Below are 15,607 nucleotides of genomic sequence, written 5' to 3' on the forward strand. Positions count from 1 at the left end.
CTTGCATTGTCACGTCTCGTGACTCAATCACTCCCCTGATCTGAGCCCTCATGTTCCCACCGCGTTTCAACACAAACGCCCTTTTTATTACTTGTTTAAATGTGGTAAGAATGGTTCACTAGCGACTACCCTAATCATCACCACAGTTTAATGTGTACAGTTGTTAGCTCAATTATTTGTCAACATTTTTCAAAAAATGCATGAGAAACAGGGACCAAGAGATGAAGGAGGCCCTCAGAGACTGCTTGTTTCTCTGTTCCCCTCATTGTGTGCTAGTTCATCTTTGTCATTAGACCTTATTAGACCTGCTGTTAACATCTAGACATTCCATTTTATGAGTTACGTGTGTATTTTTTATGGAGACTCCTTAATTAAAAGGAAAACTGCAATTGTTCAGAATTTTTGTTATTTTCATAGCCATGATAACACTACACACACAAAATAAGCATACTTAAAATTTATAATAATAATGTTTGTGGTGATTAAAACCTACTTTCACATGGTGGTTTAATGTAAAAACTTTAGATTTTTTGCCGGGGGGGTTTACAGTCACAATGCCGGCTCAATGTTGTGATGTCTGTCAGCCATCGCCAATGGACGATGGCATCCTCTATTGGCCCAACCCTAATATAAATAACTATATTGTTATCATTTTTAATATAGGCCTACATTTAATTATTTGTTAAATTATACGTGTGTGTAGCATGAATGTGACTTGTGTTGTATTATTAAGCTATAGCTCACGACAGACCATGGTATACGCTTATTATCACTATATCACTATATATCACTATATCACTGCTATGAACCAATCAGATTGCTTGATTTGAGCTACCTGTTTTATAATGATAAATGAACAGTACAGTAGCCGACATTGGAACCTGAACTGCACTCTCCACAAGAAGCATCCAACTGGACTTTGTGAGCATCGTCAGGTAGCGTAAACAGTAGAACATGTACATGGGAACCGCAGAAAATATACCTCAGAAAGAAAGGACATGATGGAGGGAAGAAAATGATCAGGGCTAAAAGCAGGTTGAAGGGCATAGTGGAGTGTGGTGCAAGTGGACAGGGTAGGAAGGGAAAACCTGACAACCTGGACTCTGTAGGCATTAAATAACTCCAGAAGATCGCAATAAGGCAACAGGATACAAGCTGCCGTTAAACCCAAGAAACTGTCTTGATCTGTCTATATTGTTTTTGTTTTTGTTTATGGTGTGTAACCTGTCTGTGTCTGTGTCAGATTCATCATCCTGAGCAATGTACGACCCAGAGTCAGATTCCTCATATGTGTCCACATATCTGGCAAATAAAGCTGATTCTGAAACAATAAATAGTTCCCACTCCAGTCCATTTGCTGGCGGTAATGCACCTCTGAGCTGGTTTGCCAACCGCCACTAAACAATACAGAAGAAGACGTTCCCACTCCAGATCAGTGGGTGGCGGTAATGCGCCGAAAGCTGTTTGGCAACCGACGATCAAACCAAAAGAAGAAAGAAGAAGCGTGAGTGAAAGGCGGAACAAGCGGCCCTACAGGGGGAACAAAGGACCATTGAGTGAGTGGGTTAACGTTGTTTTCTACTTATTTATTGGCTTTAAAAACAGTTTTTGAACCATTTTGTAAGGGCCATGTAAAAACGACTTAAAATAATTTGTTTTATCATTGGCACACTTAGCTATATGAAGTGTAGCTTGTAACGCAGTGGTAGCGGGAGCTCGTATTGTCCGTTAGCCGGATGCTAGCTGCAAGGTTTATTCAAACATCCCGCAACGGTTGAACACTTCAGAAGTGTCAACCGGCCTGTTTGACTGCGTTTTTTATGTGTTTGCTGTTTTTTTTTAGAGCTAATCTGCATCAGAATCCTTTGAATTAGATAGCAGCTTCGACGTTATTATGGAGCAAATGGTGACTTTGTGTTTGCAGGTTTGGCTAGAAGGCCAGGCCGAGTAACGTTAAGCTAGTTTTTCAAGCCCCGTCAGCCATTGTCGTCTTTAATTGTTATCGGCCTTAGAAAGTCATCTGCCGGTGTCTTTTTGTTGTGCGCCAAACGACAATTTTTTTTTAAAAAGTGGAGTGATTGTAGTTGGGTTAACTTGTGTAACTGATCTTGTTTGTTTTTCCGTTCCAGGTTAACTAGTATGGGAAAAGCCTGCTCTCCGTAGCCCAGTCTGCAGCCGCGATGTCAAGTAAGTAAACAAAGTTCACTTCACTAGTGACTTAATGGTGATCATAGTATTAGAACAGGGAGAACTTGAGACCTATATTTAATTTACAAACGTTACCAGAGAATAGTAAACACTTTCCCTTTGCTTTCTGTCACAGCCCGTGCCCTAGATGTGGGTGTGTGGTATAAACTCAACACTATAAAAATCAATTCAAGGAGAAAGCTGCAATCAGTGGTATCTTCAAAATGGCAATAACCCCCGGTCCATAATTTTTTATATCATATAAATAATCACAGATGAAAATGTAGCTTGGAAGTTAGAAGCCCCTCATTCAGGATCCGGTCCAGTGTTCAAAGACTCACATCTGCCAGTTCACCAAAGCAGAGTGGTCCTATAAAGAAGAAGGCAAAGTTTACTTCCGTTAGTGCTTGCTAAAAAATGGATGCATGTGATTTTTTTTGTATGCATATTTAAATACTAGTTTAAAAGTATTTTTCATTAAGGGAGATGGCTTAATTTCAGTCTAGTTTACTCTACCGTGCAGCCGTTTCACAGCAACATTTTTGTGAGCGGCACGACGACTGATGCCGGGATGAACAACAAGATATTGACATTCTGGGGTGATCCGAGCCAGTCAGCAGTACTGGGCTTTGAGCTGATAAGATTAAGAAAAAATTATAAATGGGTGTAAAAATGTGAATGTACCAGTGTGAAGATGATTTGTTTTTATTTGGTTATGTGTCTATAGAATGATTTAAATGAATAAAAATCTCAACATTATTACTGATGTTTATCATCAATATGTATTAATGTAAAATTATGATAAATACTCATAATAATTACTCATGCCCAGTACAGTACTCCCCCTGAGCAGCTACTCCAGTCTAAATTTTCTTAAAACAGCCTGAGTCTCGTTTAAGTGCTTTAAAAAAAAAATAAAAAAATCAACTGTGATGTGAAGCCATCAGGTTTTTGTGGGTCCTGGTCATAGCGAGCTGCAGAGCCTCCCTGCTGCCTGGCCCCTCACAGCTCAGCTGAAGTGACGATCACACTGGATTGCAGTAAAGGAAGTGCGCCAGCGTCCACGTGTAGCGTAGCTGACCCCAGGAGGGTTATTTCGTGAAGCTGCGTGCACCAGAGGAGCACTCACAGTAGGTTGTTTTAATAGCTGACTGTTATTTTTTTTCTTTCATGCACAGAACGACCATCCTACGCCCCTCCCCCTCCCCCCGCCCCGACAACAGTAAGTGTCCACCTCTCAGGGCCATGTTGGCTCTGTCCACTCTTTTCGGTTGCTTTTTATCTTTCTCTCTTGCTGTCCTACGCCCTCTTTCTCCACGTCCGGTTGCTTTGATTTTATTTCTCTCTCGGCCTCTGTCTCTCTGTCTGAACACACGGAAGTTGCCACAAATGTGTGCAGCTCTTGTTCCTGCTTTTTCCTGTCACGCCCCCACTTATTTAAGGTCTTGCACAGAAGGGGTTGATGCCCCCGTGCTTTAACGACATGTTAATGCTAGCGGGGAACAAGTTTCTTTGAAATCTGATTTTAAATTCTTAATCCTTTCTTTTGTTAAATTTCAAACTTACAGAATCAACATGCTTTTCCGGTGCTGTTCATTCATTAGCAGGGGCACGTCACTGTGTAAAGTAGAAATGCAATGGTTCGGTCCGGTGGCTAATCACATGCAACTTGTGCTTAATAGTGTGTGACCTGAGCTTGTTGGCAACGTTCACATGCTGTGCCCTGCTGGCCGATTGCCTTTATTTTTTTATTTATTTTTTGCCTTGCATGATGACGTCACGAAAAACAAACAAGCAAAACTATACATATATTTTCATGTTTTCCCCCTTTTCACTTATTTATGTTTATCCCTCTTCCTCCTCTTGTTTGTGAGCCATTTCTCATTCGTGTTTTGTCTCATTTGTCTTCCATCAGCAAATGCCTTCCACCCCGGGGTTTGTGGGCTACAACCCTTACAGCCATCTGGCCTACAACAACCTCCGGCTGGGAGGGAGCTCCGGAGGCTCCAGCAGGGTAATGAATTAAAAAAAAATAAAAAAGCGGAAAAGGGGATGGGTGCAGGATAAGAGGGAGGGTAGTAACAAACAGTTTTGGGCTAAATATAGGGGTACACATATGGGGGAAAGTGGAAAGAAAGGAGCATAAAAAGACACACAGTCTGATTAAAGTCCTGGTCTTCTAGATAGTAGAATGACCACTTAATTAGGCTTTAATAATGTGGGAGTAATTGTAAGAAACGACTCTTTTTTTTTTGTTGTTGTTTTTTTTAAACGCCTCATTTTCAGCTCCCACTGTTTCCTTTTGGAACTCTCCCTCATTTCCCCAGTCATACAGTGAAACACAGTGGGCTCAGTGTGATGCAAACCGCTCTGATTGGCTAACAGGTTTTTACTCATTTAGAGTATTGGTTTATTTTGCTGCTTAAACCTCCCAAATGAATGTGGTTTGTAGTAGCTAACAAAATATTATTAGGTTCCTGTGTATGGTATCACAATAATTGTGACTTTCAGAGTTTTTTATGACTGAACTACAGTACTTTTAAGTCGATTACATCAAACTCACCTACTGCCAGTCATTAAGGAAACATTTAAAGACAAATGTATACGTTTGGTTTTATATGCTTTTTAGGGTGTTTTATTAGTTTGTATTTTTACTGGCCAATCAGAGCTGTCTTAGCACGTGCACGGCCTTTAAAAGCACAGCGCTCTGCCATTTGTGGATGAGAAGACAGACAAGTGTCATCAGTTTTTCCCTTCCCCTCTTTAAATGCAAAAGTAGTAAAATTGCTCCTTTTTTCTGGCAAGTAGACGTGTGAACCAGGTGGTTCAACTTTTTTACTGTTACACTGTAAAACATGTATAGATGTATAGGAGACCTTTTGAGATTTGTGCACAGCTGTCCCATCTTAGGAGATGTGAATAAAGTTTGAGGTTTTTATGGAAAAAGTGAATGAGTTCTGGGCATTACAGGCCAGAACTTATAATATTTTCACTTGTTTGTGAATTCTTTTAATGCCAAAATCAAATTAAGGTTGCATTTAAAGACAGAGATTTTCATCTTTGCCCAGCCCCCACGGTTCTTCAGATGTAGAGGAAACACAAACAGGAATGCACAGATGGAATTATGCCTGATTTTAGTTCCTGGTGTTTCACCCACAAAACTCATAACCCCCCCCACCTCCCATTTATATGCCAACTGTTTTCCCCTTATGTAATTTTAACTCCTGTTTGGACAGCATCTGAAATACTTGAAGCCATTAGATGCTGAAACTTCACTGACATCCATACATGCATGTAAATGAATTGCCGTGCATCATAAATGCATTTATCCAGCTGTTAGAAAGCATTCAGGACCACTTAAGAGTTTGTATTGTCATGTTTACATGTACACTTCTTATTTTGCCTTTACACGGGCCTCACCATGCTCAGACCATAATCAGCTGATGTTTTATCACCGTGTTTTTCTCTCTAAACTTCTGTCCCCTTTATGTTTTGTTCCCCCTCTGTCTACATCTCCTTATTCACACCTTTCTCCCCCTCTTTGTCCCCCTTCTCTCCCTCTCTGCCTTCCTTCCACAGAACTCCTCAGGCATCACCGTGCCAAAGCCTCCCAAGCCTCCAGACAAGCCACTGATGCCTTACATGCGGTACAGCCGGAAGGTAAGCAGGAAGGTAAGACACCCATCCACGGTGTCTGCTTTTACTGCTTGTCCTCCCATCCCCTGAAAAGTTGCAGGGGTTTTAGGGTGGGAAACAGCCGAGCCATGACGCCTTCACCACCACCTCAGCCACCTAGTGGAGAGTCTGTCCTCCCACTGGTTTACAGTAGCCTCTTGTGTAGAGAAATGACATCTCCCTGCGTTTCCTTTTGCAAGCATGATCTGCTCCTGCCTTCATTTCCCCCCCCTTTCATGCTTGTCGGTTTGCCTCTTCTCTAGGTGTAGAGCATTTAAACATTGACATAAAGACAAAATCTACTCTAAAATTTCATGTTGACAAAACTGGTGATTCTGTCTTTTGGACATTTCATTCCATCCATCCAGCATTTTTGCAACACTTAATGCGCTTTACCGTCATGGTAATTATTGGAGCTAATGTTCTGTTTCCTTATCACTTTTCTTCCTTTATTTCCTTTACTGTCCATTAGTAACTTACCATTCACTGCAGTATCCCTGTAATGACCATATGTTTTTTGTGTGTGCGTGTGTGGGGCATTGCTCCTGTTTGTACATGTGTGTTTGCGTCCTGCGTTTGTGCGCACCTGCAAGGTATGGGACCAAGTGAAGGCATCCAACCCGGACCTGAAGCTGTGGGAGATTGGAAAGATTATCGGAGGGATGTGGAGGGACCTGACTGACGAGGAGAAACAGGACTACCTGAACGAGTATGAAGCTGAGAAGGTGAGCCGGCCGAAGTGTCCTAAATACTGCTGAGGTTCCGATTTGCACAGTGCTGTCTGTAGTTTGTAGTACCCCTCAGTGTTGCTGGTCGTCATAGCAACGCCACACACAACTTCCGCGACGTAATGTTCAATGCAACACACACACCAGCGATCCACACAGCTTTCTCTTTAAGTTAAAACGTTTCAACCTTCCTCAGAATGTAAAGACAGATAAGCGGTATGAAAACCTTCCAGCTGTGTTTTCCTCTGCCGTTGTTGCTGCAGCGGTCTGTGTGACGGCGGGAGCAGAGGGCTCTGTGAGCGGGCGGCTGGTCGGCCTCACACGCTCCTCCCGCGGGTTGGCGCAGGCTTCCCCTCGCAGCCACTTGCGGAGCTCCTCAAGTCCGTTCCATCACTTCTTCTCTTCACAGCTGATTTCTCACCTCAAAACTTCTCAGAAGTGGATTTAGTGATGAAAACTGTAAAATATAAAACTTTCTGTTGTACATAAATTTTAGCACTCAGGTCTACTCTGATCCATTTAACTGTCAAAAGCCAGCACTTCTGCACCCTCCTCCCCTATTTTAAATTTTTTTTACTATGGCTAGGGTTGGGGATCAAGAACTTGTTCCAAGTTTGAACAGTTACCTAATTTCCAAGAACTTATCTGTCAGAACCTGCTACACCGACCAAACATCACTTCATAACGCAGTACATCAACAAAGCATGAAGAGGATAGAACTTCTGTTTACATTCCTGGACCATGACAAACGCTTTTTTTTTTTTTTTTTTTTTCTTCATTAACAAATCTGCAAACTTAAGAACATATGAGGGGTAACAATGGTTGTATTATTTGCGTGCTCTCTCCCCGTCTCAGATTGAGTATAACGACTCTTTGAAGGCGTACCACAACTCGCCAGCCTACCTGGCTTACGTCAACGCCAAGAACCGGGCTGAGGCTGCTATGGAGGAGGAGAGCAGACAGAGGCAGAGTCGTATGGACAAAGGAGAGCCGTACATGAGCATTCAGCCCGCTGAAGACCCTGATGGTAGGTTTGAGATCGTGACTGTTTAAATTCATGTATAAAGTGTTTAATGATGGCTCAACATGAATAGAAGCCCGTGCTTTTATAATGAGAAAGCACTGAAAGTTTTTAGTTTTTTGCCCTTCAAAGCATATAAAATGGTTTGAAGGTAATTTTAGGATGACTTCACAACGTGTAAATGGAAGCAGTGCTTCCCTCCTCCCTCACGGTGGTCAGTTAATTGTCCTCGTTCTGCACTATCCAGACTACGACGATGGTTTTTCAGTGAAGCACACAGCAGCCGCTCGCTTCCAGAGAAACCACCGGCTCATCAGTGACATCCTCAGTGAGATTGTGGTGCCTGATGTCCGCTCGGTGGTCACTACAGCCCGCATGCAGGTCCTTAAGAGGCAGGTCCAGTCCCTTATGGTGCACCAGGTAAGCTGAACGGACTTTCTCTGGCATCAGGGCCCAGAGAGTGTGTGAGCTGAGAGGAGCTCAGTAGCTTTTCTTTCCTCCTTCTGTAAAAGCTTTGTTATTGGAGAATGTTGTCCTGTGCACGGTGAACAGATGTCAGCTACTAATGTACACTCAGTGTGTCTCACCTGTGTCTCGTGTGTGTGTTTCAGAGGAAGCTGGAGGCAGAGCTTCTGCAGATAGAGGATCGCCACCAAGACAAGAAAAGACGCTTCCTGGAGACCACCGACTCATTCAACACTGAACTCAAGCGGGTACAGCAGCACTTACCTAGATATCCAGAATTTGGAATAACTACAGATCTGTGTTATTCAATTACCTCAGAACTAAATATGTACCTGAAAACAAGAGGATTATTACTAATGTTATATGCGTTGAATTCTCAAATGCTCTTCACCTCACTTTATTTCATGTGTGCGTCTGTTCCTGCTACTTTGCCTTCACTTTCATGCCTGTTTTAAGGCTCATTTGTAAATGGAGAGTTGATTTTTTTTTTTTTGCTTCCCTTGTCTCCAGCTGTGCAGTCAGAAGGTTGAGGTGGACATGGAGAAGCTAGCAGCAGAGATGGCTGCTGCTGAAGAGGCGGCCAGGCGGCGGGCGGAGGAGAGAGAGCGCGAGGTGGCCGAGCAGGCAGAGAAAGCTGCTCAGCAGCAGCAGCAGCAGCAGCAGCAGCAGCAGCAGCAGGAGGCTGCTGGAAACAAAGCTGCTGAGCAGAGCAGTGCTAATGCTAGCAACACAGCTGACCCCAGCTCAGGGACCAAGGAGGAGGACAAGCCCACACCAATGGAGACAGGTACCTACATGGTTTAACAGATGGTTTTTGTTTATAAATCTAAGATTTGTGTTGCTCTTTAATTTAAATTAAACATTCACACAGAATCTGAAGTGAACTCAAGTTAAGCTTTTTGTTACATTACCATGAAAATGGCTCTATAAAAGTGTCATTAATTATTTGCTCTCCTATGAAGTCAGAAATCCACTTTGTAGTTTTAATATAATGAAGAATGAATTCCTGGGGTGAACACTTATAAGTCGCTTTCATCATGAAAGAGCTTCTTATCTGGTTTAGATTTAAGTTGTAAGGGTTAAACAGAATTTGCTTTACTGTGTAGCGGTTCCACTGTTGCACCAGTCGTTTGTGTTTCAAAAGCTATTATGGTGCTTTCAGACCAGAAGTGAGCGTTTGGGGCGGTGAGTTTACATTACATTTAGCTGACACTTTTATCCAAAGCGACTTACAATTGCTATACATGTCAGAGGTCGCACGCCTCTGGAGCAACTAGGGGTTAAGTGTCTTGCTCAGGGACACAATGGTGGATAGGTCACAGTGGGGGATTGAATTCAGGTTTCTCACCCCAAAGGCATAGTCTTATCCATTGCCCCATCGCCACCCCAAATACAAAGTCGATGCAAAGACGTGTAGAGCCACGATTTCCTGTCGGGCGGCGCGAAGGCAGTTGAATATTTTCAACTCAAGCGAAGAAGTCTCATGATGCTGAGTCGTGATAGCCTATCGGTGTTGAGATTGTCCGTACGTTACCGAGTCTTCCGAGCGTTGTGTGGAGAGGGCCGGGCAGAGCGGGGGATTGAAAATCTGCAGGCCGGCTGAGAGCTGCTAAACGTGGGGGAGAGGAGCAGGGAGCGGCGCTGCAACTATTGGACAAATAAACCCCTGTAGCCGGCGGATTCTGCTCTGACAGCTACGCCGTTTACTCGCGGGAGGAGCTCTGCTTTTATTAAATTAGCTTTTTACTTTAGTTTTTGGGATTTCAACGTTGATTTATCTTCACTGGAGCTTCTCAGCAGCTAGCTTCCGTTCACATCCGGTTCCACTGTTGTTAGCGCCGTTAGCTCTGTCGGACTACGACTTCATATTTATATAAAAACTGGACATTACTTCGAGAAAAGAGAGGAGGTTGAACTACCTGGTGAGTTCAGAAAACATGTCTGTAACTGTATTCCAGCTATCGTTGTACTTTACTGTGACCAAGTTAGCATAGCGTAGCCCTGATCGATCCAAACTCCATTCAGAAAACAGACATTTTAGAAGTTGTTGTCTTGCTGACAGACCTGACAAAACATGAATTCATATGTTTAACAAATCTGCATCATGTTGTAGTTATTTCGGCATCAGTTTAATCCGTTTATTGATATTTAATCACAGCAAAATGTTTACTTCGCGTTCATACAGTTGTAGTAAAGGCGAGTTGTGTTTATTCACGTTATCGCGTTGAAATCGCCTTGTCGCGTTGTGTGTGTCAACACTTGCAGCGAATGCACTCACGCGAGGAAAGTGTCCCGAGGCGAAAATTCGTGGTTGGGCTGAATGCGGCAATACTAGTGATGACAGAGGAGCTTTTCATGTCGCAAACCTGGCAACAAAAAATGAATAATTATCTGTATCGAAAGAAAGGAATATTTTTATCCTGATAACATTTTTTGCCACATCACCCAACCTTATTTGTAACCGTATTCATAGTAGCTCTTGGTTTATCAATATCTGACTGCACTGCAGATTGACATCGATATATAACATTTAGTTCGTCTTAGTTTAAACACCTAACATTACCCACAATGCAACACAGCCACAAACTGGGTGTATTATGCTAGTAGCAGCTAATGTAGCATCAAACACACGTAAGGAGCGAGCTACAGAGGTCTAAGCTGCCTATATTTTTCTCAACGCGAAAGGCCCTGATTTTTTTCACTTACAGACTTGTAGTTTCCAGACCCAGCTGAAATCATGAGACCGTTTATCAGACTTCACACAGCGCCCCCTGGAGCCACGAGAGGCTTCATACTACTTGTGTCAGGCGTGCAGTCTACTCCCCAACACCTGGAAACAAACTAACGGTGTGTAAAATTGGTGGAGTTCCCCCTAAAGCATCTCTGTCTGTGTCCTTCATCCCCTCCCCAGATGAGGCACCGCATGCAGAGCCCTCCGCAGACCCCCAGCCTGCTCCACCTCCTCCATCTGACCCCTCCTCTTCTGCCTCTGATAAAGCGACCCCTCCCCCTGAGCCCCCCAGGGAGAGCAGCACTCCTATCAGCAGCGCCCCCAGTGAAGACAGCAGCAGCAGCAACAACAGCATGCCCCCTCCTTCCTCAGAAAGCACCCCCGGAGCGGCAGCCCCAGCAGCCTCCGAACCCCCAGCAGCGCAGGAAGCCAATCCCAGCGCCGCTAACCCTAATGCATCCGCAGCACCTCCACCGCCTCCTGCCTCAGAAGAAGGAGCCCCTCCACCACCACCTCTGCTACCCCCCAGCCAGAGCAACCAACAGTATGAAATGTAATAGTCTGTTAGATACAGCGGTAGCTATAGACGTCCTCCCCGTGCTGCCGCTCTCCTGCTTTCCTCCTCTGGATGGCGTAGCCGCGCTGTAGTTGTGCAGCAGTTGTGGAAGAAGTGGGACTCGTACGGTGGCTCTAAAAACAGATCTTGTGAATGAGAAGTGCTGAATGGGTGAGGGTCTGATAGTATGCTCAATAAATAATTAACATGTATTTCACATGAGTGATGTAAGGGGTTCATCATCCAGCCTCATATAGCTGGACCAAACAAGACCCTGTAGGTGAAAGTAGGATTTCCCCCTTAAATCTGCATAAGTTTCCTTTTAAATTTACCCAGCATGCCTGGTTTGATGTGAGTGAATGAATTGAAACGTCACCAAAGAGTACAACATTTGATCTGACTGTTTGTTTGTGCTCCAGGTACAGTACCAGCCATTCCTCTTTTCTCATCATGTCACTAGGTTTTTTTTTTTTTTTTAGGAGACAAGTGGTCTGTGTTAACCTCACTGGCTGCTCAGACGTCATGTACAGGTGTCTTAACTCAACACCTAACCTCACTGTTACCTCTGTCTGCTTCTGTTTATTTACCAAAATCTATCAGTTAATCCTCAGATACGTTTCCAGTTGGCGGGGTCCACTCACAACATTAGCATCTAAACTGACCTTTGACCCCGACTATCTCTGCCTGAGTTGGCCTAAAATCCAACGTCAAAACAGATTCTCCATGGCACCGCAACAAACGATCATTTTCATTAACAATTAGTCAATAAAATGTAAATGTCTTGATTTGTTTGACCAACAGAGATTCAGTTTAAGTTGACATATAACAGAGAAAAGCAACAAAGTCTCACATTTGAGACGGCCGAGTTGCAGAAGATTTGGAATTTCACAACTTTTGCTTGAAAAAATGATTGAAACCACCAATCAGCTGTCAAAACAGTTGGTGATTCACTTCCGAGCTGTAATTCTACACCACCGTGCTACTGTGCGACTTTAACTCGTTACCCGCTGCCTCGCTCCCACTGTTTCAAGCTGCGACGATGTGTTATTCCAAATGACGGGTCTTTGACAGGAGGTGCTTGTAGGGAGAAGCCGTGCTGATGGCTGTCTTTCATCCACATGGTTCAAATGCAAACCTCTAACAACCCACTGCGTAGACTCTGGATTGTTGGATGTGGCGGAAATGTTTGTATTCCATACCTGTGTAGTGCTCAGCGTGGATGTATAAACCTTTAAAATCAGCCCTTCTATATATTTTTTTTGAAATGAGACCACAGCTGCAAACTCAAGGGGTTTTAGTACGTCCCATAATTTAATGTTCAGACTGAATTGTCTGAAAGCTCAGTGTATGTTCTAGTGATAAAGGGCGACCTCGCATGAAATAATAATAATCAAAACCATGAAAGCCCCTTCCCCCCCATTTAAAACCTCAGATTTTTGTAGTTCATAAGTTCGTGTGATTTGCAAAAACTACTACTGTTACTACTACTTTGTTTTTAGAGTGGAACCTTTTTAGATGAATACAGTTGAATTCAGCCTTCGTATTGACCCTGTACTTCTGACTTACATGCCGTTTCTAACATGTTTCAGTTTGACTGGGGGGGGACTCATCTTGTGGCAGTGCAGATGATTGTTTCCAGGTGTGACGTGAGCATGGATGAAGGCACATTTTAATTATTTGCGCACCCACATTCTGCATGCTAAATACTAACCATAAACCTGCAAGCATTTGAACATTTACTGAAGTCTTGTTCAAAGAGTTGAGGCTGAGGTAAACTGTTTGAAATGTAAAAAGTGCGGGGCAAAACACACAAGGTGTGCAAGGAGGGGGAAAAAAATGAAATGATGGGCATGTCTCCAAGGTGCTTTTTAAAATCTGTGGATGATAAACTTGACGTGCTGTACTTGAGTGTTTCTTCCCTTGGATTCGTCACGTTTATGAAAAAATAACAGACATACTCAATTAGCAGTTATTCTGTAAGAGCTTCTCTACAAGTTGAGGTTACTTTTTTAAAGACGTTCCTCCTTTAGACTGCATATTCCTGTTGACGCCACGAGCATAAAGTTCAGCAGAGACATGCACACGCTACCCTCATCCAAATGTAACCTCAGTTACTTGTGCATTTAAAGGACTGTTTTTTTTACTTGAATTGGGACTGTTTTTAGTAATATGCCTCTGTTTTTTTGCATCTTTCTTTTGTACTATCTGAACTTCTCTATCCAAATAAAGATGATTTCTCAGTCTTTCAACCTCTTTGTGTGTTACCGGTTTTCTTCAAAAATCTGATTTTATTTCTTTTTAGATGGGTATTATTTTATCATGGTTGTCCACTGTAGGTCTACATCATAAATTTTCAAAGTAAGTGATTGTACAACTACACCCGAAATCATAATTTGGACATTTTCACTTATGGGTGTACTTCTGTTGCCAGCTGTTCAGACATTAATGGCTATGTGAGGTGTTATTTTGAGGGGACAGCAAATTTACACATATATATAACACACACACACAAGCTGTGCACTCACTACTTCACACTGTAGCAAAGGGTAATTTCTTCAGTTTTGTCATGTGAGAAGTAAGACCGTAAAAGTAAGCAGCTGTAAATGACCTCTACTTGAATCGACCCACAAAAAAAAAACAAAAAACGCAACAACTCTATCAGCTGTCTCATTTTCAGTTGCTACCTTGGTATGCTAATTTTCAAACTGAACCTTATACCTGCTTTACCTACACATCATTGAACTACATTGTAATTATTAAATATCATAAGCCATATAAATACATTTAGTTATTACTTATAATTAACGCTGATAATATTAATGGGGGTGGGGAGCCTTCATTTCCTGCATTCTGCACCAATTTATTGAGAAAATGTCTTTATTTATATAAAAAGGAAACAAAATTCAGGTGACAGTTTAAAATATAGTATAATACACTGCTCAAATAAATAAAGGGAACACTAAAATAACATCCTAGATCTGAATGAATGAAATAATGTCATTAAATACTCCTTTCTTTACATAGTTGAATGTGCTGACAACAAAATCACACAAAAATTATCAATGGAAATCAAATCTATCAACCCATGGAGGTCTGGATTTGGAGTCACACTCAAAATCAAAGTGGAAAACCACACTACAGGCCGATCCAACTTTGATGTAATGTCCTTAAAACAAGTCAAAATGAGGCTCAGTAGTGTGTGTGGCCTCCACGTGCCTGTATGACCTCCCTACAACGCCTGGGCTCCTGATGAGGTGGCGGATGGTCTCCTGAGGGATCTCCTCCCAGACCTGGACTAAAGCATCCGCCAACTCCTGAAGGTCTGTGGTGCAACGTGGTGTTGGTGGATGGAGAGAGACATGATGTCCCAGATGTGCTCAACTGGATTCAGGTCTGGGGAACGGGCGGGCCGGTCCATAGCATCAATGCCTTCCTCTTGCAGGAACTGCTGACACATTCCAGTCACATGAGGTCTAGCATTGTCTTGCATTAGGAGGAACCCAGGGCCAACCGCACCAGCATATGGTCTCACAAGGGGTCTGAGGATCTCATCTCGGTACCTAATGGCAGTCAGGCTACCTCTGGCGAGCACATGGAGGGCTGTGTGGCCACCCCACACCATTACTGACCCACCGTTGAACCGGTCATGCTGGAGGATGTTGCAGGCAGCAGAACGTTCTCCACAGCGTCTCCAGACTCTGTCACGTCTGTCACATGTGCTCAGTGTGAACCTGCTTTCATCTGTGAAGAGCACAGGGCGAATTTGCCAATCTTGGTGTTCTCTGGCAAATGCCAAACGTCCTGCACGGTGTTGGGCTGTAAGCACAACCCCCCACCTGTGGACGTCGGGCCCTCATACCACCCTCATGGAGTCTGTTTCTGACCGTTTGAGCAGACACATGCACATCTGTGGCCTGCTGGAGGTCATTTTGCAGGGCTCTGGCAGTGCTCCTCCTGCTCCTCCTTGCACAAAGGCGGAGGTAGCGGTCCTGCTGCTGGGTTGTTGCCCTCCTACGGCCTCCTCCACTTCTCCTGATGTCCTGGCCTGTCTCCTGGTAGCGCCTCCATGCTCTGGACACTACGCTGACAGACACAGCAAACCTTCTTGCCACAGCTCGCATTGATGTGCCATCCTGGATGAGCTGCAATACCTGAGCCACTTGTGTGGGTTGTAGACTCCGTCTCATGCTACCACTAGAGTGAAAGCACCGCCAGCATTCAAAAGTGACCAAAACATCAGCCAG

General features: G+C 43.5%; 1 protein-coding gene across 3 annotated transcripts; it reads left to right on the plus strand.

The window, feature by feature from the left end:
• Nucleotides 1–1,310: 1,310 nt before the first annotated feature.
• On the plus strand, nucleotides 1,311–13,612 carry LOC123984029 (SWI/SNF-related matrix-associated actin-dependent regulator of chromatin subfamily E member 1-like). Of its 3 annotated transcripts, none has more exons than XM_046070612.1 (11): nucleotides 1,311–1,556; nucleotides 2,130–2,187; nucleotides 3,366–3,409; nucleotides 4,103–4,201; nucleotides 5,767–5,859; nucleotides 6,456–6,587; nucleotides 7,446–7,617; nucleotides 7,859–8,031; nucleotides 8,223–8,324; nucleotides 8,587–8,863; nucleotides 10,988–13,612. In XM_046070612.1, exons 2-11 carry the CDS (start codon nucleotides 2,181–2,183, stop codon nucleotides 11,362–11,364), a joined length of 1,476 nt encoding a protein of 491 aa, XP_045926568.1. In that variant the 5' UTR covers nucleotides 1,311–1,556; nucleotides 2,130–2,180; the 3' UTR covers nucleotides 11,365–13,612. The 3 variants fall into 3 exon arrangements, with proteins under 3 accessions (XP_045926568.1, XP_045926577.1, XP_045926586.1); XM_046070621.1 differs by having other exon boundaries at nucleotides 1,337–1,560; XM_046070630.1 differs by having other exon boundaries at nucleotides 1,339–1,556; nucleotides 5,767–5,847.
• Nucleotides 13,613–15,607: the final 1,995 nt, after the last annotated feature.

Source organism: Micropterus dolomieu, linkage group LG02 (assembly GCF_021292245.1).
Source record: "Micropterus dolomieu isolate WLL.071019.BEF.003 ecotype Adirondacks linkage group LG02, ASM2129224v1, whole genome shotgun sequence".
In the NCBI taxonomy this organism is placed as follows: Eukaryota; Metazoa; Chordata; class Actinopteri; order Centrarchiformes; family Centrarchidae; genus Micropterus; species Micropterus dolomieu.

Excerpts from the sequence above, each read along its gene's own strand:
- LOC123984029 (XM_046070612.1), top strand. Across the intron at positions 3,410-4,102 it reads CTCCCCCCGCCCCGACAACA|CAAATGCCTTCCACCCCGGG; the intron begins GTAAGTGTCCAC and ends GTCTTCCATCAG. Across the intron at positions 6,588-7,445 it reads ACGAGTATGAAGCTGAGAAG|ATTGAGTATAACGACTCTTT; the intron begins GTGAGCCGGCCG and ends TCCCCGTCTCAG.